Source organism: Maylandia zebra, linkage group LG7, assembly GCF_041146795.1.
Source record: "Maylandia zebra isolate NMK-2024a linkage group LG7, Mzebra_GT3a, whole genome shotgun sequence".
In the NCBI taxonomy this organism is placed as follows: domain Eukaryota; kingdom Metazoa; phylum Chordata; class Actinopteri; order Cichliformes; family Cichlidae; genus Maylandia; species Maylandia zebra.
The window spans coordinates 41,318,129-41,344,739 of record NC_135173.1 but is presented as its reverse complement, the minus strand read 5'-3'; the positions used below and the strand labels follow the sequence as shown (position 1 = coordinate 41,344,739).

The following is a 26,611-nucleotide window of genomic DNA, read 5'->3' as shown; positions in this document are numbered from 1 at the left end:
GCGGGATCATGTAAATACAATTAACAATAGAAAATAAATAGGAACATATTTAGTGGTTTTAATTGATAGAACAAACAGAAATTGTCGGGCAAGAGGATATAATTTGAAATCACATTGTCTCTAACATGCTAACATCTAACATCTCCCTTTATTATGCCTGCTCTCATTCCATTTTGTTTTGGCCTACCTTTTCTGTCACCTATCAATGTACATACTTGAATTGGTGTGTTGCACCGTTTTCATTGTAAGAGTCCTACAAAAAAAAAAATAGTTGCAGTCTATTTTTAGTGACAAAAAAGTGGTTCGTCCTTTAATTAACCTCCTCTTCTTCTTCTCTCCTCTCTGTTTCTCTTCTGCTTATTGTCCCCTCCCTCAGGATGGCTTCACTCCCCTTGCAGTGGCCCTACAGCAGGGCCACGAAAACGTAGTGGCACTGCTCATCAACTATGGCACCAAGGGCAAAGTCCGCCTCCCTGCCCTGCACATTGCTGCAAGAAACGATGACACGCGCACTGCTGCAGTTCTCCTGCAGAACGACCCCAACCCTGATGTTCTTAGCAAGGTATGCATTCACTGAGTATGGGTAAACTAAACTGTCAATAAGTCAGTCAAAAAGAAAAGATGTTGCATGAGCACAAAAATGCAGCTGATAAGGAAGTTCTTTCAATTAATTATACACATTTAAGGAAAATTCTGTAATCTCCTTCCTTCTTTTATCTGTAAACCTTTCACATTGTCCTTATTTAGTAAATATTTTTAAACTGTTGCTTGCTAATGCCCATTGTGTGTCTATCTCTCTCTTTCTCTTTAGACTGGTTTCACACCTCTGCATATTGCAGCTCACTATGAAAATATGAGTGTAGCCCAGCTGCTGCTGAACAGAGGAGCGAATGTAAACTTTACCCCCAAGGTCAGTTTAATATTATAAAACATAACGATTTGCTTTTCTACATATATATCTACATGCAGAAGCTTTTAATGTAAATATAGCTGGGATATAAATTATACTATAAGCATAAAATTGACTTGATTTATTGACTTTGATTGTTTAGAATGGCATCACACCCCTTCATATAGCCTCTAGGAGGGGCAACGTAATGATGGTCAGACTATTGCTGGACAGAGGAGCACAGATTGATGCCAAAACTAAGGTACTAAGCTGCAATTTAACATCTTCTACATTTCCCAGCCTGATTTTGGAGTTTGTTAGTCTGCACTTCATGGTGTTTATTTCTTGTCTAATTTGCTTCACTTCTCTCTTTGTAGGATGAGCTGACTCCTCTCCACTGTGCAGCTAGGAATGGTCATGTTCGCATTATTGAGATCCTGCTAGAACACGGTGCTCCCATCCAGGCTAAAACCAAGGTAGGTGGATTTTGTGAAATATTGCACTATGGCTGATCTATGGAGGTATGCTCTGTGGAAAAGAGGACTGAAAGTCGTTAGAAGCAAGACGAACTACAAGCTGCAAGAACCAGAAGTGGTGAAGTTAGATGAGTTCTAATACCTGGAGTCAACCATCCAAACCATCCAAAGTAACAGACAGTGAACAAGAGATGTGAAGAACAGAGTGCAAACAGGGTGGACAGAAGAATAGCAGCAAGAGTGAAAGGGAAGGTTTTAAAGTTGTGAGACCAGCCATGATGTTTGTTTGGAGAAAAGGGTAAGTGACAAAAAGACTGGAGGCAGATACGGAGGCGGCAGAGTTGAAGATGCTTAGATTTTCATTGTCCATAACAAAAGTTTGTCTATTAGAGTGACAGCTCAGGTTCAACAGTTTGGAGACACAGTTAGAGAGGCAAGCCTGAGGTGATTTGGCCATGTGAAGAGGAGGTATAGTGGATATATTGGACGATGTTGGACATAGGTTAAATATAGAGCTGCCAGACAGGATGACAAGAGGAACACTCCAGAGGAAGTTCATGGATGAAGTGAAGGAGAAGTTTGGTGTGACAGATGAGCATACTACAAATAGGGTGAGATTCCTGACAGAAGGAGAAGCAATCACCATGGCTGCATGTTTCATTAATGTGGAGTCTTTTCCACATTTAGCTACTGAGAAAATCCCATGATGACTCAGTCAGTGTCAACTCTCCAACCTGCTCTGCCTCCATATAGCCTACAGTTGATCGCTGGAGTCCCTATCGTATTGTTCTTTCCTACAGAACGGTCTATCCCCCATCCACATGGCAGCTCAGGGGGATCACATGGACTGTGTCAGGCAGCTACTCCAGTACAATGCTGAGATTGATGATATCACACTCGACCATTTAACTCCTCTTCATGTAGCAGCCCACTGCGGTCACCATCGCATGGCCAAAGTTCTCCTGGACAAGGGGGCCAAAGCCAATGCACGGGCTCTTGTGAGTAACCGTTTTCTTTTGAGATAATTTCTATTAAGTTACTGTGGAAAGTTTTAGGCAATGAATGCGATCTCTATGGCATTCATACATTCTAGGATCTTGTGTTAATGAGGAACTAACTGTAGCAGTAATTTGATATTCTCCGTTTCTCAAAGTTGGCATAAACTCAGCTCACATTGCTTTGTCTTCTGCCCTTAAATGAGTTATAGTTGTGTTCAGTTCAGCAAACTTCTAAATTAGTAAAAAAAAAAAAAATCTTTATATTAAGTCCTTTAAAAATAACGTTTTCTGTAATTTTGAGTTGAAAATGTACAACCCATTTTTAAACTGAAAAGTCAAAAATCTTCAGCACTGTGATTTATTTCTGAGCTGTTTTTTTACTATTTTTTTATGTTTGCAGAATGGCTTCACACCTTTGCATATTGCTTGCAAGAAGAACCACATGCGGTCTATGGACCTGCTGCTTAAGCACTCTGCTTCCTTAGAGGCTGTCACAGAGGTAGGATGGTGTGACCACGAGGAAAAGGGTCTAAAAATTAACAAATCCTTATCCCGATGTGCAAGCCCTCACCCTGACAGTTGTATGGTACTTGACAGAGCTAATCACAGCTCTCTAAATCGCTGCCACCATCATTGATAGTAATCCACATAGGCCAGACAGACGTGGCTAATGAGGTTAAATGTAATTTAGCCTATTTATAATGCATGAGTTTGATGTGCTTTTCTTTTCTGTTTTTTGTTCACAGTCTGGTCTCACTCCTCTTCATGTAGCAGCTTTCATGGGGCATCTGAACATAGTGAAAAACCTGCTCCAAAGAGGGGCTTCACCCAATGCTTCCAATGTGGTGAGCACTGCTTTTCTCATCCCAGAACAGAACAAATTGAATCTGACTGAAAGGGGAATAAAGTCACTCCTTTGGAGATCTGTTTTGTGGAATGCATATTAAATAATAATTAACTACTGGATTACTGAAATTAAAAGGCCAATCTGAACCATGGCCTTTAATACTACGATAGAGGATTAAAACAAGATTTACTCTAAATTTTAAAAAATATGTGTGTTTGAACTTTATCAGAAAGTTTTAAAACTCAAAATAAATAAATATAGAAACTTTTCATTGTAGGTTGTTACAGATGGATGAACTGCAAATGTCAGTATACATATGGACCCTTATATACACATTTGGGGTGCTATTTTGTCATTTGAGTAACTACCTGTATTTATCTACATCAGAAAGTGGAGACTCCTCTTCATATGGCCTCCAGAGCAGGACACTGTGAAGTTGCTCAGTTCCTGCTCCAGAACTCAGCACAAGTGGATGCCAAGGCTAAGGTATGAGCTGAGTAGTAGTACTAGTAGTACTACCAATGCTTCCAAGCAGAACACGGAGGGTCAGCCTGTCCATGCCACTAAATAAACAAAACAAAACACAAAACAAATATTTCTACAAGCTCCTCTGGGTGCAAAGACCGCCTTTTATCATTTGAGGAATATAGCCAGAATCAGACAAGTTTTGTCAAGCGACACTGCAGAGGTTCTTGTCCATGCATTTGTGTCTTCACGTATTGATTATTGTAATGCTCTTCTTTCTGGGCTACCAAAGAAAAGTTTTAGAGGTCTACAGATGGTGCAAAATGTAGCTGCTCGCATTTTAACAAGAACTGGGAAAGTTGAGCACATTAGCCCTGTACTGAGATCTCTTCATTGGCTACCTTGTCAGGTTCGAGCAGATTTTAAGGTCCTGCTGCTCACCTACAAGGCTTTAAACGGACTGGCACCTTCATACCTCTCTGACCTTTTACACCATTATGTCCCATCCCGTGCTCAGGACTCAGGACTCTGGCCTTCTAAAGGTTCCTAGAGCCAGAAAAAAGACAATTGGAGAGCGTGCTTTTTCTTTCCATGCCCCGTTTCTGTGGAACAACCTCCCTCGAGATATTAGGCAGGCATGCTCTTTGGAGGTTTTAAAAACTAAGCTGAAGACACATTTGTTCACCCTATCTTACATGTCTTAATTCTACGGCTTTTCGTTTTTGAATTCTTACTGTTTTAACTTATTATTATTATTATTGCTGTGTATCGCTTTTATTTATTTATCTTTTCAGTTTCAAATAGCTGTACAGCACTTTGTTTGAAAGCGCTTTATAAATAAAATTATTATTATTATTATTATTACTAGTAATAGTACCTTATTCAGCACCCAAAACAAACTTACAAATGATCGTGCAGCAATTATCAGTCAATCACTGATCTTTTTAAGTTGTCACAAACAATGCATAAAGGCTGTTTCATGTACACAGTGGCAGGTTTTATTAGGCATGATGTTTAATTTCCCGATGCTCAGCTGTATCTGTTTTCCAACTTGAACTAAACTCATTGTCCTCTGTGTCCAGGATGACCAGACACCTTTACACTGTGCAGCCCGTATGGGCCACAAGGAGCTTGTCAAGCTGCTCCTTGAGCACAAGGCCAGCCCTGACTCAGCTACAACTGCAGGTCACACACCTTTACACATTGCAGCACGTGAAGGACATGTCCAGACTATTCGAATATTATTGGATGCTGGAGCGGAGCAAATAAAGATGACAAAGGTAAAATCAGAATTAAGATTAAATGCTCAGTTAGTGCAGACCGCGTTTTATTGCTAACTGAACCGCTTCTGGCAAAAGATGACCGTTGAGGTTATTTGAGTCTGTCTTATGCTAAATTAAATCATTTAAAATAATTTTATCAGCTAAATATAAGCACAGATAGCCACAAATAGTTACATATAGTAAAACCCCATATTCAGAAACATTGTGGTGTACAGATGCAACTGAATCTTTGACAAACATCTTAGTCTTTTCTTCTTCTTCTTCATTTGAGTAGAAAGGTTTCACTCCCCTCCACGTGGCCTCCAAATATGGAAAGGTAGATGTGGCTGAACTCCTTCTGGAAAGAGGAGCAAACCCAAATGCAGCTGGGAAGGTGAGCCAGTCTGTACTTTTGTTGACAGGCAGTGAGGAGCAGTTCATTCTGCAAGTTTGACCCCACCCCGAGATAATTTTGTTTTCAGCTAATTGATTGATTACCATGGTATGTGTTTCATATATACATGTTTCTGTGTGGTTTTTTTGCATATGTGTGTGCATCTGTGGGTTATATATATGTTCATGCGTATGTGTGTGTGTGTGTGTGTGTTTGTGGTTAACAGAATGGTCTGACACCCCTTCATGTGGCCGTCCATCACAACAACCTGGATGTTGTTAGACTCCTGGTCAGCAAGGGAGGATCTGCACACAGCACTGCCCGAGTAAGATGTTCACACATATGTGTGTGCACATTAGAGGCAGGCCAGCATAACCTGCCAATCCATGACTGACAATCATACAAAACAGGCTAAATTAGAGTGATTCTCAAGCATACATTGACTTGCATAGCAAACTTTGTACTGGCAAGTGCTCTCTCACAGCAGCGTTTAAGTTATATGCTGGAAGAATAGCAATGTCCACTTTTTTATTTCTGTTTTGTCCTTGTTTCTTTCTGCAGAATGGATACACTCCCCTTCACATAGCAGCCAAGCAGAACCAGATGGAGGTGGCCAGCTGTCTTCTTCAGAATGGGGCATCGCCCAATTCTGAGTCCCTCCAAGGCATCACGCCCCTACACCTGGCTTCACAGGAGGGACGGCCTGACATGGTGGCTCTGCTCATTTCCAAACAGGCCAACGTAAATCTTGGAAACAAGGTATAATATTAGAATGGAGAGAATTGATCATGTTCTAAAGAGTAAAGTTTAATTCCTGTAGTTTTATATGTGCTTTTTTAAAATTATTATTAGATTAATATACTGTCCAAACAATAGATAAACTATGATGCTCATTCCTCTGGTCGTTCTTTGTAGAATGGACTGACTCCTCTGCATCTTGTGGCCCAGGAGGGTCATGTGGGCATCGCAGACACTTTGGTCAAACAGGGGGCATCTGTTTATGCTGCTTCACGTGTAAGCTACATCGATTCCACTGAATACACATAGACATAAAATACCATGTGTGTGTGATGAACTGAAGAGATGGCATCTTTTGTCTTTATACAGTCTTGTGCGCCAAATGACTAAGCACATATTTGCCCGATATTTAGACTGACAATTAATGGGTATCACTAAAGCAACTAAACAACAGCTTGCTGTCTTTCTCTCTTTGGCTCAGATGGGCTACACACCCCTTCACGTGGCCTGTCATTATGGCAACATCAAGATGGTGAAGTTCCTTCTGCAGCAGCAAGCTCATGTGAACGCCAAGACAAGGGTAAAATTCCTTGTCAGCACCCCCCCCCCCTTTTTTTTTATCATATTTAGTTTCTTCTTTTGTCCGTCAAAACTTTTTTATCGCTTTCTTTTTTGCTGCAGATGGGCTACACCCCTCTGCACCAGGCAGCCCAGCAGGGCCACACAGATATTGTCACACTCTTGCTGAAACATGGAGCCCAACCCAATGAGATCACCTCGGTGAGAAACCTTTACTAAACCCTTCCTTGTGCAGCAGTTTTTCTGAAGGAACAAACATGTGATAACAAATAAAGAAATTGCCTTCAGTAGAATAGTTAGCACTAGATTAGATTCAGATCACAGATCATCATCATCATCATCGCTCTCTTGACTGATAAACATTCCTATCCTGTTAAATATTTCTCTGTAAACGTTTTTCCACATGCACAATGTATGTGTGTTCACTGTCAGGACTATTATTTACTTTTTTAGTTGCTGTGACTACGTTGCAATGAAACTTTTTTTTTTCAGTGTGTACTCTGGAGCTAGAGTTCCCCAACTAAAATTGATGTTGCATCCTATTTTGTCTATCCATTTATTTTACATCAGTATTTTTAATTTTTGATACTTTGTTCAGAGATTATTTTTACATCACTACATACACCTGACAGCCCTAATTGGTTAGTTAGATTTTAAATTAAGATTTTGACAGGCACAATTTATGAAAGGCCTGAAAGATGCAGTTTAAGACCTAGTAATTAAACCGCAAAATTTAATAGCTTTTTTTTTGTCTTTCCATTCACTAGTTTTGATATATTAGAAGTTTGGACATGTGTATAACTATGGTGGATACTGTCCAGTATATGTTTGTTGCAGCCTGTAGGATATATCAGTTCACCTTTTGCCTTCATTTTTCATATTTTTTTATTTATGTTGTAGATGTGTACCGTAATTCTAAAAACTATATTTCTTACAGGACTCCATGCAGTCATGATAAACTAAGTATACCTTGTAGCTTGTAAAACAACCTTTAGCTGCAACAACTTGAAATAATGATTTGCTGTATGACTTTATAATTTACAACATTGCATTAGTTTATGGAGGTTTGCAGGCATTCATTTATATACAGATCTCTTATGGTCCCATCACAGCATTACAGTCAGGCTGAGGTCTGCACTTTGACACTGTGACACCTTGATTCCTTTCTTTTGCGGCCATGCTGTTGTATACCAGCCAACCTTTAGCTCTTGGACAGATGGCCTCAAATGTGACAGATTTCATGGTCAACTCAATGAATACAAGGCGCCCAAGCTGCAAAACAAACCCAAATCATCACCCGTCCAGTACCAGCATGCTTGGCAGTTGACATGAGGTATTTGTTTTTGCCAAACATGGTGCTGAGCAGTATGGCCAAACATCTCCTCTTTGGCCTTGTTTGTCCAAAAATCTCTTGTGGTTTCTTCAGATGCAACTTGGCAAACTTCAGCCATACTGTCCTGTTCTTTTGAAGGAGAAGAGGCTTCTTCCCGGAAACCCCATCAAATAAACCATACTTGTTGAAGTTGATTTTAATAGTCAACATGCTAGCAGAGACCTGTAGAATCAGAGCTGTAGCTCTTGGGTTTTTTGCACTTTCTGAGAATTGTAGAGAATCTGTTGGGATGTTGACTCCTGGCAAGATTGTGGTATTTTGTCTACAAACACCTGAATGCTTTGAGATCTTCTACTTTTGTTTTTCACAGGACACTAAAATACTTCTTTTTCCCAAGAGTATATGTTTTCTACAGGAAAGAATAAAGTTCTTAAAATCTGTGGAAATGATTTTAGTAATTTTAATTATCTGTCTCCGTGTAGAACGGCACGTCTCCCCTGGGCATTGCTAAGAGGCTGGGTTACATCTCTGTCATCGATGTGCTCAAGCTGGTAACCGAGGAGTCCGTTTCTGCGGTGAGCATGGTTCACCTAGTTACACCAGTACATGAAGAAGAAACGTTGACCCACCATGATCAGATGTTCACTGAGCAAACTCTGTTTTCCTAATTACATTCAGCTCCCTCACTGCTTGCAAATTAACTCCCACCCTGGTTCTCCACAGATCACGACAGAGAAGCATCGGATGAGTTTCCCCGAAACTGTAGATGAGATTTTGGATGTTTCAGAGGATGAAGGTAGGCTGTCTTATTTGATTATGTTAAAAGCATCAACTGTGCAGCTTTGATAATTAACTTTCAGCTCTGATTTTGGTAGAAGACGAGCGCATGGGAAGTACACTGACATGTCGAAGTACCAGCATGAATTTGACTGTATATGTGCGACTGTTTATAACACCCTTTTCCATTTGTCTTGTAGGGGTTGCCCAGCTAACGTTAGGTAGGACTGTGTCTGTATCTCTGCCTTGTCCGGTCCGGTGACTCGTAAACTTGTGCCTTCATTGCAGTTGCACTTTCTCATTTTCTCTGTGTGTCACTAAATGTCTTTCTAATCAGTTCTACTTTCGACTCCAGCCCTGTTTGTTATCCTCTATTTTCTCTGTCTTATCTTTGATCTCTCCTGTTCTCCCTCTTGTTCAGAGATTTGCTTTTTCTTTAAAAAGTCTGTTTGTCATCAGCATGTAGTCACAACATTTTCCTTTTACCAGCACATATCTGGTCATGGATCTATCATTGACAGAACTCCAATATTTCTGTATTTAAATTTAAATGGCTCCCTTGCAGTGCAGCGTTGCTGTTCCTCCTGATTTTTACAGTGTAATTGATCCATAAACGGATAAAACACATACTGTGGCAAAGCTGTGACACTTTCCAGCAAACAGCTCCAGTTTATACAGTCATCGGCCTGCCTTAAAAATCTAGAAAAAATAAACCAAATTCGAATCTTTTCAACACGTTTTGGAAGCATTTTTTCCTTTTGCAATGTGTTTTCTTGTTTTTATACTTGTTTAATTTTCTCACTTTTTACTTCTTTAACATTTTTTTGCTTTGTTTTCCTGAACAGCTTATACGAATGGGTGCTAAAGTGTCTGTCTTGTGAAGCGGTTTAAAGTTGTTGTTATAATTATTATTTTAGTATCATTCCTATTTAATAATTAAGGTGTTTTCTCCTACACAGAAACAACCATCACCACATGTGATTTCATCTTTAATGGGCATGCTCACTAAAAAAGCTGTCACCAGGTGCCTTGCAGTTTGCTGTCCATGCAGTGTCCTAAACTGTGTTGATATTCACTGTCTTACCAATCCTCTTCTTTCACTACTTTGGTTTCCATCGGCTCTGGTTGTTGTTGGTTTGACTCCATTGCTTGGACTAAAATGTTTGGAACTGCTTTGTGGCCATTTTTTTCTGTGGTTTGGTGAAGGGATGGGAAGGATGGTGGAGTAGTAATTACAGATTTCATCTGGGGATTATATCAAAATTGATTTTACTCGAATTTGAAGAGAGTTCAAGGTTTTGAGAGCATTTCTCATAAAATACATTTTGAAACAACTTGAAATGTATTGAGATAAACTGATATTTATTGGGAGAACTTGTCCTTAATTTAAAGTTTACTCCGTATCCCCCTGGTGTCATCCTTTTCTCTCTTACTTCCTTATGTGCTCCTTGCAACCTGTTCCTTACCACTTATTTTTCTCTGTGTTCATTTTCCATGTTCTTTCTAAACATTTCTTTTACATTTTTACCACAGGAGACGAGTTGCTGGGGATGGACGGAGCTCGCTATTTGAAGCTTGATGATTTTAAGGACCAGGATGATGACTTTCTCTCCCCAAAGAAGACCCTCAGAGACTTTGAGGGCGGCATGGGCACCACGTAAGTCAGTGTGAGGTGGTGTGACGAGGAGTCTTTATGTGAAGAATGCCTAATATGATATAATTGAAAATGAAATTTGAGCTGGCGATTAAATTACTGACATAGCTCTTTTATCCTTACCTTAGATTATGAGAAGCAGCAGAGTGAGCTCATATGATTTTATTAGAATTTTGATAGCGGTGTCATATTCAGCGATGGTTTCTTGTCTTACCTTATTCCTACCTCCTCTTCGACAGTCCATATTCTCCTGCTATTCCCAGGATCCCCTGTGTGTCACCAGAGACAGTTATGCTGGATCAGGTATGCTTAGCTCGTGACTAAGAGTGGCTTTGTAAGCATTTGTTACTTTATCTTATCCTCCTGAGACCTGAGCTCCCATTTGAATACTTTTCTAATTTCTTCTAGCTATTTGGGATTAGTTGGATCTGATAAGTATATAAACTAAGCTTCCTCTTTGAATAGGAAGCCATTGATTTGTTACGTAGTTGTTACATACTTGTATGTACTCGTAAAGGGACACTTAATTTAAGTTAACATTGCTTGACAATCACTTTCTTGTGCAGAATGAAGTTTTTAAGGTGCAAAAAAGAGGCTATAGAAGACAGATATTCAAATGGAAATATCACTAACTTATATTATTGAACCAGATTCTGACTTTTATTCATACCTCTTCCTTTATTATGGTCTTCTCTCTGCTTCATGTTTTATATCACCTCTTTCTCTTTTCATATCAGTCTTTCCCTCCTACTTTTCTCTGGTTTAATCTTCTCAGTCATAGCTGTTTTACAGCCTCAATTTCTCACCGTTTTCCATTTTCATTTCTCCCTCTCTGACCTCAGCACACCCCCGTCCCTTTGCCAAAAGAATATGATGAAGATTCTCTTATCCCAAGCAGTCCAGCTACTGAGACTTCAGACAATGTCAGCCCTGTAGCCAGCCCTATTCACACTGGGTGAGTTATTAAAATGTTTTTCTTCCCCGTTAAACCAAATTTTTAAAATTGCTTTTATGTTAAACAGTATCAGTCGTCGATGCTTCTTGTCAGGATTCTTATTATAGTGTTTTGGCAGACTGTGAAATTTCTGGCTTTACAAAAAAGTAAATAGAAAAAAAAAGTGCAGATAGTGCAGACTTGTTAAAAGCCTATGATGATAGTCAAAAGCATATTATATTTATCATCTATTTTTCTCTTAACCTGATTATAATTAACAAAATTGTTTAAACTCTAATGTCATTAACATTTAAAACTGGCAACCGATTCCATTAATTCATCTACTGAGGTGATAGTTTATGTGACAATAGCATCCTTTACTTATATACAATCTAAAGTGCTCTGTAAACTGCTACGAAAAAGGGCCTAGGTAAATGCAGTCCATTTATGTTTTAATGTTATTGCATAGAGGTATGATACCAAAAGATAAATGGTGGTTGTAATGATTATCAGTGATGATCACGATGATCACAATCCAAATTTACAGATATCTTATATTTAAAGGAACTGCATTCCAGCAATAAACACTTTAATTTATCAATTATGCAAAGTCATAATTTACTGTAACTGTACCTCCATGAGTCAGCTTTTGAAATAGTGAGTATGAAAAGATGACCTCAGACATAGAGACACCTGTATTAAGCCACCGGTATAATGCAGGAGAAGCAGAATCGGGATCTCTTTCAAATCTTTTCACATCATTCTTGCTGAGCATTGCTGCAGATCACTCGTTCTCTCCTGTCATATCCAGACAAGCAAATGAAAAGAGCGCCTACACAGTCAATTGATGTCTTCTTTATGAATAGCATAAACCATGAGCGGGCAAACCAGATCAATTCAAAACACTGCTGAACAAACAGCACATGAATAATCTGTTCCCATCTCGTAGAGCTGGAGGATTTCCCTGACGAAAGTCCAGTCTTTGTGTTTTTTTTCTTTCTGTCGTGTTTTATTAATGTTTAAATGTGTGTTGATAAAGTAAAGTTTACATGTTCTTAATTTATGGCACCATGTAACTCAGCTTCCTGGTGAGTTTCATGGTGGATGCTCGAGGGGGCTCCATGCGAGGCAGCAGGCACCATGGACTACGAGTGATCATCCCTCCCCGAACCTGCGCTGCACCGACGCGCATCACTTGCCGTCTCGTTAAACCCCAGAAACTGACCACGCCTCCTCCACTAGTGGAGGGCGAGGGCCTCGCTAGCCGGATCATCTCCCTGGGGCCGTCCAGTATGCAGTTCCTTGGGTAAATCAGACCTTTCTTTGGTTTATTAACTGAATTTGATCGTATTTGACTGTGCATTTACAGTCAAAGCAAAATACTTTTGTGTGTATTTGAGTGCCTATATGTGCATGTATTTGCGTGGCTCTTAATAGACATGACATGTCCAAGACAAGTTCAGTGATTGTGCCATTTAATGGACAAGACTAGATCATGATGGGGTATTTATAGGAAAATAGTCATTTAAGCAGTTTAAAACTAACCTATCACAGTGTAAAATTACAGAGAATATGGGGATCATCTACGGTACAAATTATCTTAAAAATATTTTTAAAAATCTTCAGAAAGTATTGTACACAAAGGACTAGGTTGAAAACCAATGCTGAAAGGTCCAGAGTCATGCTGGGATGATGTATCAAGCATTTCTGAAAACCATTGTGCGTGAGCACTGGTCATTTTTATTGTACAATATTAAAATTCTAACCATGCAAGGAGAAACATAAAAAGCATTCATAAACATGTCGTCTCTGGACATCAGCTCATTTAAAGAGGACCAGGTCTGACCAATCAAGTGGCAGAGGTTTTTTAGAAGTCACACATGTTGCATCTTCTAAGCTGTGAACATGCACTTCAAAAGGCTGTGTATTAGTGCAAATGGCATTGATAACTTGTACTGTTAATGTTAGTCTGGGCTCTGAACCAGCTGGCCTGTAGTTCAGAGTCATCAATTAGAATGTTTTGGCACACTGTGAAATAAAATAATACCGCAGAGCAGACCTCAGTCTGATGAGTACCAAACCAGGCAAGTAGGGAAATGCATTTGACTTTCAAAACTACAGCATTTAGTCTTCTCTGTTCCCCAAAACCTATAGATTGTCATTAAAAGACGAAGAAAAAGAAGATAAAATATGCACCTCTCCTACCTTTTTCTAAAAACCTTTCTGACATTTCATTCACAGACCAGTGATAGTAGAAATCCCTCACTTTGCCTCACTGGGACGAGGAGACAGAGAGCTTGTGGTGCTCCGCAGTGAGAACGGCTCGGTCTGGAAGGAACATCGTAATCGCTATGGCGACGAAGTACTGGAAACTATTCTGAATGGCATGGATGAAGGTTAGTGGGATTGTAATGGATGTCGCCTGTCAGGGAAACCTTGAGGGGTTGTATTAATCTTGATGTATGTCCCTGGAGTTACAGAAGACAAGCATAGGAAGGTTTTTTTTAAACACAGAAGCTGCCTCCGCAGCATCAGACAGGCTTTATTCCCACAAAGTGTTCATTTAAGACTGAAATTTTCAGCTAGACATGTATCCTAACACCTACCATTACCCTCTTTTTCTTTCCTCTTTATCTCTTTTCTCTGCTTATCTCCACTATTTCACCTAATATAGACTTGGAGAGCCAAGAGGAGCTGGAGAAGAAGAGAATCCGTCGAATGATCTCCACTGACTTCCCCCTCTACTTTGCAGTAGTGTCTCGCATACAGCAGGAGAGTGATCTCATTGGTCCAGAGGGCGGTCGGCTGACCAGTAAGCTGGTCCCCCAAGTTGAAGCCATCTTCCCTGAGACTGCTGTCACCAAAAGAGTGAGGCTGGGACTGCAGGTGAGAATATGAATTGAAAAGAGGCTTTGCACATGTACACTTTTCATAATTGCTTGATTGTTCAACACAAAAACAGATGTTCAAATGAGAAAACAACCAAGACTGTGCCAACATGTTTACCTCTGGCCTCATTTTCTGTTTGTGCTGCTTTCAGTCTACGAGTTCAGATTTGACAGATTTCATGCCATGAAGTTGATGTTATGTGTGTTTGACCAATGAGTCTGAAAATGCTTGAGTTTTGCTATCAGTCATGGAGACCTGATGCGAGACGTGAAGAGGCAGACTGATTTATTTCAGTACTATAAACCTTAATGCTAGAAGAAAGGTCATCACTTGTCATTTGAGATATCCCATCAAATAGTAAATCTATATTTCATTCAGTGTTTTGTGATGTAGCATCAGTTATTATTGGTATTACTGTAAATCATGTACATTTTTTAAAGTAAATTTCTCTTGCCTTGCACTTCATTGTGATAAATTTGCTTTGGTTTATTCAATGAAAATGTAAAAAAAATACATCTACTTCACAAAATAGAGCTGTAACAAACAGTGATATCAAACCGATAGGAAGAAGATTTTCTCAGTTTTTAAACACTGTCAATAAGAATTTCATTGATAGAATAGGTTAATATAGAAAAATTATATACTTTATTAGAACATTTTCAAAATTTGCCTGACCTTTAAGAAGCATCTCTGGTGTTTGCAACACGTGGTGTCTGCCCTGCCAAACAGGAGCTTCTGGCAAATGTATGACTGGCTGTTACTCATCCAGACCTCTGCAGACACCCGTCTGGGAACTTGGCACACACTCATGCTGACTGATCTCTTTTCACACTACACCTACATTTGGCTTTGTTTTCCACAGCAGAAAGATTATGAAGGATTATGGCTTCTTCATTTCTGTTGCTTGGTCACTTGAGTGTACATCGTTTACGTTCTTTGTCATGGCACTAATGTTATGTACGTAAGAAGATTGCATGAGTTTTACTTTGGCTACGCTCGTCTGTTTTCCTTTTTATCCAGCCATTCGTCACTCCTCAGTTCCCCGATTTAAGTTGTGAGCCACAGTGACCAAGCTGATGCACTGATCTGAGTTTATGAATTTGTTGCATGTGTGAGTATGATTGGGAATTTGAAGTTTTAGCCTATTGCACATTTGCTTTTATGGTTTATGGTTTGTTTTCCTTTTTTAAACATTTTGTTTTAATTGTTTGTTGATCCTTGTGGAGTTTCTGTTATGTTTTATTTGTGCTTGAGTTTATCTTTTCCATTCTCCATGTATGCAGCCTTCTCCTCCTGTCTTTTCGTCATGTCCTCAGTGTCCCTTTTTTGCCATTAACACTTTAACATCAGGCACAACCAATCCCTGATGAACTGCTGACCAGGCAGCTTGGTAACCAGGCCACCTTCAGCCCAGTGGTTACCATCGAACCTCGGCGACGCAAATTTCACCGTCCAATCGGATTGCGGATTCCTTTACCACCGTCGTGGAGGGAGAGCCCTCGTGATGCTGGCGAGGGTGATACCACCAGCTTGCGTCTTCTCTGCAGTGTCATTGGTAGGAATAACTTTACAGAGTAATCCCTTTTTATATTTTGTTTTTTCTTGTAACAAACATGAGATACCTAGGATTGTATTCAGGAATTATTACCTTTCTCATTAGGGTACAAACAAAATGATCTGCCACCAGATTATATATTTTTTTGTGTTAAGCAGTTTTATTTACCAATTTGACTTTTTAGAGTAACCTTAAAATGACTCTTTATGGTGGTGAAGGGGAAAATTTGAAATACTGGGGCAAAGAAAATCAGAGCACCAATTCACTAAAATGGACCCTAACAAAACTGATTGATGGCAGTGGACACGTGGGTGTACTTCTGACTCAAACATCACAATATAAAAGGCTCTAATCTCCTGTTTTAATATGCAAAGCAGGGGTCATACATGGAGATGCACTTCTCAAAACAAACATGGCAGCAAAAGAGGAAAGTCGAAAAAATACCATACCAGTCTAAATTCGACTTAAACTGTATTTACATTATGTGAGTTTGAGCCGTCTCTGGAGAAAGACGACCAACATAAAAGGATATTTCTGAGTACTCAACTGGTAATCAAGTAAAAGCAAAAGCAGCATAAAATTACGTGCAAAGAATCTTGTCAGACGGAAATAAACATGCACATTAACAAAATGATTGAGATTCCAATCATGTCTCTGTGTAAGTTGTGTCCTCCATCTGTTAAAGCTGAGCCAAGGAGGACACAGGAAGCAGACAAACAGCAGAGGAACAACAGCTGTCTGTCTTAGCCTTGATTCAGTTGCTTTTATCATTGTAAGACAATTAAATTTTCATGCAGCAGACTAGAAATATTTCTCAAGTTTATCAGATCAATGTCATATAGTGTGGACTTCAGTGTGTGGGAGTCATTACAGGGAGTAGTGAAAAAATGACCAACAAAACTGCCTGGAAGTCATACAAAAGGGACGCTAAACAAATGATGCAAAAAGGAGAAGCCAGGATACTGGATGTATATATTCAAAAAGACAGTCACTAGATAATCGATAATAGGTGGGAGACCTAACAAAGAAAGGAAATCAAACTGATGAAGGTCCAACTTAGACAACATAATGGGACAGTTTTTCCAACACTTGCACATCAATCCAGGTGGAACAGCACCAGCTCAGTGGGAGGACATCACTGGAACCACCAAGCTGATGTACGCCAACAACTGTGCCAATTTTACCACCAATGTGTCTGCAAGGTGAGCTCAGTAAACACCTGTGCAAGCATGTTCCCAGTCAACTTTTTTTCCTGCACTCTTGCACACGTCTGGATTTAGATCCAGCTGGTTTGTTTAATTCTTCTCTGTTCTCCTGCTATATCCAGATTCTGGCTGGCAGACTGTCCACGTACGGCGGAGGTGGTCACCTTTGCCAACCTGCTGTACAGGGAGCTAATGGCAGTCCCATATATGGCCAAGTTTGTTATTTTTGCAAAGATGAATGAGGCACGTGAGGGACGCCTGCGTTGTTACTGCATGACAGATGACAAGATGGACAAAACTCTGGAGCTGCACGAAAACTTCACCGAGGTGGCCCGTAGTCGAGACATTGAGGTGCGCACAGGGGCAAGGCCACAGAAAGCCAGCTTATTAAGGAGCGCAGTTGAACATGTGATTCGTTTTAAGTTCTCTAAAAAGTGGCGGCATCGTGGTGTGGTGGTTAGCACTGGTTCCTCAGACCAAGAAGGTCCTGGGTTTGAATGATGCTGTGTAAAGCAGGGGTCCCCAACTAAAATAACAGGAGGTTCACTACCTCCATCATCCAATCAATCTGGGTTCCGAACACTTTAAATGACCCAACAAAATTATTTTCTTTCATTTCTATTTAACATTTAATTAACAATATAGACTTTTGCCTTGTAACTACTGATCAATTATTCATATGCCATTAAATCATCTGCTGAACCGAAAAGTGTAATCCAGTTCAAGTACTAATATTAAACAAAAAACTATTTAACAATAAAATCATGCAATAATCTTTACCACATCTATTGCACATAACCCAACATTAAGGTGTCTTGATGCATGCTCAATCATCCAGGTAAATCCAAATCAAAAAAGTTGTTTCTGTTCATCTGGACGAACCGTTTTCAGTGGGAGAAACATTTCATTACTCATCCAAGTGACTTTTGAAGAAGAATGGGAAAAGGGAAAGACCACCTTTGAATCGATGAGCGAGCCTAAGGGTACATCTTTCGCTATCTTACAACGCTGTGATTGCAGCCATTCCCCAACTCTCTGTGAATGGTACTCATGGCCATTGATCAATGGTCTTTGATCAATGGGCTTTGATCAGTGGTTGTTAATCAATGGTCATGACAATTTGGATTTTAATGATTAAGAAACTGACCTCACAGCCCATTGTTCATTCAGTGGGCTAGTCATTGTGCAAAGGTACTGTTTGTAACGTTGGGGAAACCTGCAGTCAGCTGACACTAAAAAAATCAGTTGGATGACTGAAAACACTACATCCAGATGAACAGAATAAACTTTTTGGGACAACATTAAGGTGCAAACAATTCACCTAAAAAAACCCTCAATTTTCAGGAAAATTAAGAAGTGCTTTAAAACGGTGCAGTAAATATGTTTGACAAACTCAACACCATGTAACTTAAAACATACTGCAAAACAGTGCTGGCTCTCACTTCAGTGAGAGAAATTTGCATGTACATTTGCAGCTAGCATTTTAAAATTTGGGTGAAATGGGGTCAATGCAGTTCTTAAGCATGCATGCAAATGTTCATTAGTCAGCTGTGAGCGAATTTTGTCCATTCATCTTTAAATGTCAGATAGTCCACTATACATGCTTTTGATAAAGCCATCTTTTTTTACTCATTCAACTGTGCACCGCCAAGTCATCATTCTACTGTCGGCAAGTGCAAGCTCCCAAGCTGTAACTTAGCAACCTGTGTTGAAGGGCCCGCATTGGTTGTTCTTCTTTAGCGTTTTTTTTGGTGGTTGGTGGTGCAATACCGCCACCAGCTGGCTTGGAGTGTGGACTAGAAAGTCACTGATCCACATAGCTGCCCATCACGCCTGTTCAAAAGTTAGCCATGGCAGCCGGCAGGAATAAAATATCTAGCTACATAGTAAATGAGGAAATGCTTTGCGGTCTGGGGGAAAACCCTCTCGGGGTCCGGTTTGGGTCTGGAGACCGGGGGATGGAGACCCCTGGTGTAAAGTTTGCATGTTCTTCCTCCCACGGTCTGAAGACATGAATATGTTGAATTGTCCTAAAGTATGGGTGTCTGTCTCTGTGTGTTAGCCCTGAGATGGATCGGTGACCTGTCCAGGGTATACCTGTGTTGTTCCAAAAAGTGATTGCCTGCCAAAAACTGATTTCCAATGTTTCCGTGTATTTTTAATGTGTAATATCTTTACGCATGTTGGTAAATAGACTACAAAGGGGTTATATATAGAATTAAAAAATTATCTGTTTTTTCAAGTATCTTTATAACTCTGTGTTATTGTACTTACCGGTACATTATAACCAATCCGGTCCTTTATCCCCACTTAAAGTATTTTTACAGAACTATTGTAATATTTGCTGCCATTTCTGCTGTCCAACTTAATCTTACAAAATACATTTTTAATGTTAATGAGATTTTTTTTAACTGCATAAATAAAGGTTCTATAAAAGTCGCTGCCAAAAACTGATTGCGGCTTCTACCTTGTCACACGAATGTTGTTTGTGGTCATCCATGAGGGATGCATTTGACATACTGTATGTTTCACATATTATAGCCCAACAAGTTACTTAAAGCAGTTTAAATACGAGCAATCAGTTTTTGGCAAATACCAGAAATCAGTTTTTGGCAGACAATCACTTTTTGGCACAACACCTGCTTCTTGCCCTTGTTTTTGCCATTTTTGTTATAGATTGCATTTGCTGCACCTAGAAAGACAATGGATCATTCTTTTGTTTGGGTTTTTTGGGTACAGCGTATTGTATCATGAGAAATCTGCATAAATTCCCTATGAACGAGTGCTTGTGAAATGTTATTAGAAAAAAAGCAGTTCCATTTTTCCCTTTTATGTTATATTTTCCACAGCTAATGGAGGGCATGCCTCTCTACCTGGAGTGTTCCGGGAACTTGGTGCCCATTCGGAAGGCCACTCAGCAGCCTCGTAGCTTCAGCTTCCAGGCCTTCCGAGATAACAGACTGCCTGTCTCTGTCAAGGTCTGTCCCTAGCTGCTTGTTCATATGCCTGCTTCTTTATCACTTGCTACGTGTTGCTACAGTATTGTGTGTTTGTTTGTGTGTGTGTGTATACATGTGCAAAAGTGTGTGTTGTTTAGTTTTTGGATACAGTATGTCAAGGACCTTCTCACCAGTTATTTACACTCATGAGCACCTGCCGATGACTCAAACACTGCGTTCATATGGTGGTTTTTGTGTTTGCTTTTCACTCTCATATCAGTGATGTAAACACGTAGGTAATAGTACAGTCCTGTGCTCACTCTGCAATCATTGCATATTAAACACAGCAGTATAATTGGTGCACTATAATTGCAATATGCTACCTTTTTTCATAGAGTTGAGAGATATTCCAGGCAGTAAAGTTAAGATAAACATTAGAAATATTGGAATGTCAGGTTGTTCATCGGATCTCGGGATTCTCAGTTTCTTCAGTTAGCTTTTGGCATGGTGTGTCATTGTGAGTCCTTTTGTTCTTTTTTCATTTTCATTGTGCTTTGTTTGTTTGAAATGTAAAGGTAATAAAAACCAGCAATCTGATTTGATAGGGTGTTTTTGTTTTGTGTTTAAGTTCTTTATGAAATGCATCATAATTTCATCTCTTTTTATTCCACATTACATTGATGACTTGTGTATTTGTTCTTCTATTGATCGTATATGTTATATATTGTGTGTACGAGCCGTTCCATGCCTGTCCCGTGACCATATTTATGTAATTTCCATATCACTGTTTTTCCGTTCATCTGTGTCTGTCGATGTGATAAGCCAAGTATTGTTCAGAATCAGCTTGATGAATACTGGTAGCCAAGCAACAAACAACTTACCTGTCTAGCTGTCAACTCTCTTGGGTAATTGTTTGCATGTCCTGTGACTCCTTCACTTTCTTTGCCTGCCTTCCTATCTTGCGGCCTTGCCTGTCTGTATGTGTCTGTCTCACTGTCTCTCTTTCTCTCTCTCACGGTCACTCTGTAACTGTCTGGTCTGACAGATGTCCAGGTAAAATGTGCAGGTAAATCTCTCCCTCTTGCCTGCCTGTGGACTGCTTCCATCCCTGTTTCCCCCTGCTTCTCGTCCCATGTTACTGCGCCACATGCTCAGGACAACTGTTAAGGGATCTAGTGCTCTTTTTGATTTTTTTTTCTTCTTCTTGCCCATCTTATCTTCCTCTATTCTATCTTTTCTGCTCAATTTCTCTTCCCGCTCTTCTCTGCTCATCCTTTTCTGTCTTTCCATTCTCCTCCTTTCCCTCACTCCACATTATTCTATTCTATTTTTCTTTCTTCGTCTCTGTCTACCTGTTTTCTGTCTATGTTTAGGTCAGAGACAGTAACAAGGATGCCTCCGGGTTTTTGTCTTTTCTGCGGAAATGCACCAAGTATGAGGACACACAACACGTACTGTGTAACCTTAATATAACCATGCCACCTTGTGTCAAGGTAAGAATTTGGTAGCAAACATGCACACATAATAAATAGAGGTGATAAAAAGAAAGATCACGCACTGTGACCTTATCTCGATAGATGGTCATTTTTTTCAGGTTGTTTTATCAGACTGGGGCTTGTCCAAAATATATGTGTGTGTTACATATATTATTATGTATTATATGTAATATTTGCGCTTATTAATTTTGTATAGACAAAAAGAGATTCCATTAAAAAAATAAATGTACAATAATACAACTGAAGCAGTATAACATTACACAGTATCAGTTAATCCTTTTGACAAAGGGTTTACTCTTGGACTGACAGGCTACCTTAAAGGTATGGAGACTCCTTATTTTAAAGGTTTAAAGTGTTTTAATCTAGTCTACTGCATTTTACCTGGATTACTATTTTAATATCAACCATTACTTTGCCAGGAGTCTGTCTGAAGTGCTACATCTGTCTAATGTTACATGGGTCAAACATGGTGACATGGGTGTTTGTTAAAAGTTCAAAAGTTCTGTGTAAGGCGATTAATTATTGTAATTCTTTCAATTTTTTAGGTTGTTGGAAGTGAGGAGCGCAGACGAACTTTAACCCCTCTTGCTTTGAGAGAACGCTACAGTGCACTGAACGAGCCCAGCGTGGGTAAGTCCTTCAATGCTTGACCGTCAGCCCTCTCCGAATATACACACAGTGGAGATGGGCACTGAATGTTGCACTGCCACTTTACCCACAACCCTGCTTCTTACTCTGCCCTCTCTATTTTCCTGTCTCGTGTGCACGCATGGCACAACAACTGAGCCTTGGATGCAATGTACTGCTCTACAGTATCCCACTAAGTTTTTTGCAGTGCAGTTAGTGGAAACATATTGAATGTGCAGCCACAAGATGAGCAGTCGCCCCCAACATGACCTGAAATGGCTCCATGGCACATGGCAATTTAGCCTTTTTCTGTCCTGAGTGTCCTGGTAGCTGTGACAATCAATGAATGACTTCTGTGGTTGGTTTTGCATGGCGCTGGTGTCTCCACTGCGATTTCCAATGGCATGGCAGCAGATACTGTTAGCATTAGCACTATAGCTTAGCACTGAGAATGGGCAGGACCTCGCAGTGGAGCAAGACAGATGAGCCCTTATACTGGCCTGTGGTAACTAAAGAGAGTCAAGATGACCATTCTGATTGGTTTAAATGGTGCTGATGGCGAGTGAGGGTGAATGGATAAAGGCCTTTTCTGTCTATCAAATACACAGCGCTGCTATATTGCACCTCAGTCTCTATTTAATGGTTACTGAATGCTACTGTGGTTAGCAGGAATAGCACCTGAATGAACCCCAAATTATGACCTTTCCTTGTCAAATGATGTCCTAACCCTGAGAATTATATGGGTAAAAAAACACTGTTGTTGGTATTGCTTATTTCCTCCAACAGAGCAGTGCTTTTGTCAAGGTACGTATTGAAACTTAACTGTCTTTTAGGTACAGATGATGAATTGGAATAACAAGAAGAAAATGAGTCAATACTAGCCACCTCTTAATAACATTTGCTTCAACACTATCAAGTCTAAAAAGAGTCTTAAAAAAGTCATAAAAAGTCTAAAAAATTCATCCCAATTTAAAAAAATATTTTTTTCCACACATCAATATCTGTTTGACTTCCCAAATACGTTTTTGTGTAAAACAGTATACTATTAGGTCATTGAAACATCTTTTACTTGTGTGCTGTATTACATGTTTCTAAACTGTCTGTGTGTTTTTTTTCTCATTAGCCACAGTGAATGCCATGGAGAGGACTGAGCTCAAAATCAACATCATATCCGAACAGCTGGGTTTAAGCTGGGCAGGTTAGTCACACTGGATACTGTACAATCTGTATATAAAATGGATATATAGCCATTTGAAAAAGAAATTCAAAGCCACATTGTGAAAAACTAAATGCACCCTGATTGCTTCAATAGAAAATAGCTACAAAGTTGGACCATGCAATGCTTATAAAAACTGCAAAAAAAAACAACCCAAGAGCACCATCTCAAACTCTACAGGCCTCAGTTGGCAGTTGTTAAATGTTAAAGTTCATAATAACACAATTAGAAAAACACTAACGGGCTCAGGTTTGCAAAGTTACATACGAAACCAAAATGGAGACATTTGACCGTAATGTACAAAGCTACGTTTGGTTGAAACCGACCACAACAGATCAGCACTAACACCTTATAGCAGCTGTTATAACTCCTCTATATGCCTATATGCCTATATGCCTATATATATGTATATATATATATATATATATATATATATATATATATATATATATATATATATGTATATTCACACCAGTGTGTGAATGCGAGAGTGAATGAATAGTGGCATTGTAAAGCGCTTTGTGTGCCTTGAAAAGCGCTATATAAATCCAATCCATTATTATTATATGTATATGAATCACATATGAGGCTATCAATGGTTCCTGTTAGTTTAGAAAATTAGGAAAAACACGTATAAGGGCAGGATTATGTTGTAACAGACACATCACTACTGTATTAGTGTACAGAGTTCCTCGGTTTCTCAGACGGATCAAAGAGTCGCTTATCACATACTGTTTGAAAACATCAAGATGGCAACTGAGAAAAGAACAGTTATTAACCAGTGGGTTAATGAGTCCTGGCTAGGTACATCTTTTAGATCCGGTCTATGATGTAGACCACTAAACCGAATATTAAGGAAACCCCTGCCAGTTGTTATTCGTCCAGATCAGAGATCCTACTTATGTTTGTCCTTCCCGTAGACCACACCACCGATGACCAGCAGGAGCCCACGTCTTGCTGTTTTGTGTTATGCTCCAACCCAATTATTTGGATTTAGCAAGTTTCTCATTATCAAAGTCTCCCATCCAAGTTGGTGACTAAGAACGAGCAACAGCTTTTACTAATATATCACAAATCTGCAGGTGTGCCATTATACTTAGATTATTCACTTCATCTGTGAGTGGTTATACAGTAGTATTTTGGACTTAGTTGTATAAATATGTGCTTTATGTTTCTTTCTATTCTTAACTGTGTCCATTAGAGTTAGCACGAGAGCTTCAGTTTGGTGTGGACGACATCAATAGGATCCGTGTGGAGAATCCAAACTCCTTGCTGGACCAGAGCTCTGCCCTGCTCAACCTGTGGGCCAGCAGAGAGGGCAAAAGGGCCAAGAGTAAGTTAGCACTATATCCCTTTAAAATTCAGACCAAACGATTAAAACTTTGACTAGTGCAAATATTTCTGTGTCGGGGCATCCTTATCTGTGCATGTGACAGATATTTAAAAAGAAAAGTTGAGTGATAAATCGTGGAACCTTTGCCTCTCAGTGGAGAGCCTCTACTTTGCTCTGAAGAACATCGATCGTGCAGATATTGTAACCTCTTTGGAGGGTCAGGCTCCGCAACCAGCACCTGGTTCTTCAGAGGAGGGCGCCTGTCGGCTTGGTGACCGCGACTCCACTCTGTTGTCCCCCAGTGTCATTAATGGTAAGATACAGGAACACATTAAACATCCTACACACAGGACATATAAGAAGGGTCAGTTCAACATTTTTTTTAACAAATTACCTCTTTACGGTTAATTAGCAAAGATATGCTGTGCCTTAATTTTGTATTTTGTATTGTTAAATAGATTGACTTCTCTAGCTACATGTGTTGTAATTACAGAAAACAAAGGGTTCAATACTTTTTATGTTTATTGCAAGACTGATGTTCTCATGATGGTTTGTAACCGTCAGAAATGGAAAGTTTTCAGGAATTTCCTGTTCAAGAAGACTTTAGAGGCAACAATAATGAGAGGCTCAATTTACTGTGCAAGTGCAGTATCTGGTGTACTTGGTCTTTTCCAAATAGATACATCCACAAAATATCAGGAAATGCAGATGTAAATGGAAAAAACACGGTGGGACCCCACAAAAAGTTGCAGAAAGCATAGAGCGGAAATTATTTCCTAAAAAAAGTCTTCACTGCCAAAAATCAGAGACTAAATTCTTCAGCCCAAGAAGGTGAGGCTTTTATTCTCATTTACTTTCCACCTCTGAAAACCCCTCCTTGCCTTCTCTGAGTCTGGGTAACAGCCACTTTACCTTGTCTCTGTTGCCCCACAAGAGATCACGGACACAAGGCCATCGCGCCTAGTGCACAAGCCACGCGTTATTAGACCCCCGTTTTTCAGAAGGGGTAAGTTGAAGGGAACTTGGGTTGCATGGTGGTTTGCTGCTCATGACCTGTAGTGCACATGATGATGATGATGATGATGATGAAACCAATGATAATGATTCTCAAATACCATTTTTGAGGTCTCAGGAATGGTGTCATTCTTCCACCATGAAGCAAGCTTTTTGCAGCATGCAGTAACACCGCCTCTCCTCACTGGGGCACACATCATTTTATTTTCATTTTTTTAATTTATTTTTTACTTTTTCTTTTTACGTTACACTTTTTCACACCTCATACTTGAGCCCTAAACATGATGCCATTTATTCTTCTGACTCAATATGAGAAACGAGGATAAGTCACTTTTTCTGACAGGGGTTTAAGTCGTCTGCAAAACAGCCAACAGTTAACGTATGGGTAACGTTCGAGATTTTATAGATTACATGTGGGTGTATGTGTGGCTCTGCGCGCGTGTGTGTACACATACATGCACGTGTGTGTGCATACACGCCCTTATGTGTCCTGTCTGGGATGGATACACTAGTCAAAAGTGGCGCTGGTGCACAGATGACAGTGTGCTCTGGGCCTCCATACCTTGTTTCTGTCCCTGCCTCTTTCTTTCTCTTTCTTCTGTCTGAGAACAAGATAAAATTTCACCTGTCACGTTGTGCTTGATCGACAGCAGACATTGGTCCCCAGCGACAATGTCTTCTTGCAGTCTTGAAATTTTGTCTTTTCCTCGGGATCCTGTCCTACTTTCTGTCTTTTTTTTTCTCTGAACCTGTAACATGTCATATCTGCTGCCCAGCTGCCCCGCTCCTCCTCGTCCTCCTCCCTTCTCTTGCTCTTCTTCCTCCTCACAGCTCTTCCTGTCCGACCTCTGACCTCATATGACCTCATGTTGACCTCTGGGCCTCCTCTTCTCTTGTCATCTTATTTTCCCGCGCTCCTCCCTCGTTCAGTCGAGTGGGGACCCTCTCCTCCTCTTTAAAACAGCTCTGTGTGTGTACTACAGTTTGTGCA

General features: G+C 39.9%; 1 protein-coding gene across 5 annotated transcripts in view; it reads left to right on the top strand.

Annotated features, from left to right (window-relative positions):
• Positions 1-26,611, top strand: part of LOC101470944 (uncharacterized) — a 78,398-nt gene that overhangs the window by 40,619 nt on the left and 11,168 nt on the right. For 2 of the 5 annotated variants that reach the window (XM_076886378.1, XM_076886379.1), the window contains exons 6-39: positions 377-562; positions 812-910; positions 1,053-1,151; positions 1,267-1,365; positions 2,166-2,363; positions 2,764-2,862; positions 3,110-3,208; positions 3,598-3,696; positions 4,758-4,955; positions 5,233-5,331; positions 5,558-5,656; positions 5,893-6,090; positions 6,247-6,345; positions 6,551-6,649; positions 6,751-6,849; positions 8,464-8,556; positions 8,705-8,777; positions 8,959-8,979; positions 10,292-10,415; positions 10,652-10,715; positions 11,255-11,367; positions 12,428-12,652; positions 13,588-13,742; positions 14,021-14,232; positions 15,586-15,790; positions 16,896-16,992; positions 17,118-17,346; positions 19,845-19,973; positions 21,308-21,427; positions 21,976-22,060; positions 23,181-23,255; positions 24,475-24,606; positions 24,761-24,919; positions 25,541-25,612. In XM_076886378.1, coding sequence (XP_076742493.1) covers positions 377-562; positions 812-910; positions 1,053-1,151; positions 1,267-1,365; positions 2,166-2,363; positions 2,764-2,862; positions 3,110-3,208; positions 3,598-3,696; positions 4,758-4,955; positions 5,233-5,331; positions 5,558-5,656; positions 5,893-6,090; positions 6,247-6,345; positions 6,551-6,649; positions 6,751-6,849; positions 8,464-8,556; positions 8,705-8,777; positions 8,959-8,979; positions 10,292-10,415; positions 10,652-10,715; positions 11,255-11,367; positions 12,428-12,652; positions 13,588-13,742; positions 14,021-14,232; positions 15,586-15,790; positions 16,896-16,992; positions 17,118-17,346; positions 19,845-19,973; positions 21,308-21,427; positions 21,976-22,060; positions 23,181-23,255; positions 24,475-24,606; positions 24,761-24,919; positions 25,541-25,612 — 4,252 coding nt within the window. The remainder of the gene's footprint in view (positions 1-376; positions 563-811; positions 911-1,052; positions 1,152-1,266; positions 1,366-2,165; positions 2,364-2,763; positions 2,863-3,109; positions 3,209-3,597; positions 3,697-4,757; positions 4,956-5,232; positions 5,332-5,557; positions 5,657-5,892; positions 6,091-6,246; positions 6,346-6,550; positions 6,650-6,750; positions 6,850-8,463; positions 8,557-8,704; positions 8,778-8,958; positions 8,980-10,291; positions 10,416-10,651; positions 10,716-11,254; positions 11,368-12,427; positions 12,653-13,587; positions 13,743-14,020; positions 14,233-15,585; positions 15,791-16,895; positions 16,993-17,117; positions 17,347-19,844; positions 19,974-21,307; positions 21,428-21,975; positions 22,061-23,180; positions 23,256-24,474; positions 24,607-24,760; positions 24,920-25,540; positions 25,613-26,611) is intronic. The other 3 variants (XM_004538322.5, XM_004538326.5, XM_076886380.1) reach the window with 2 other exon arrangements.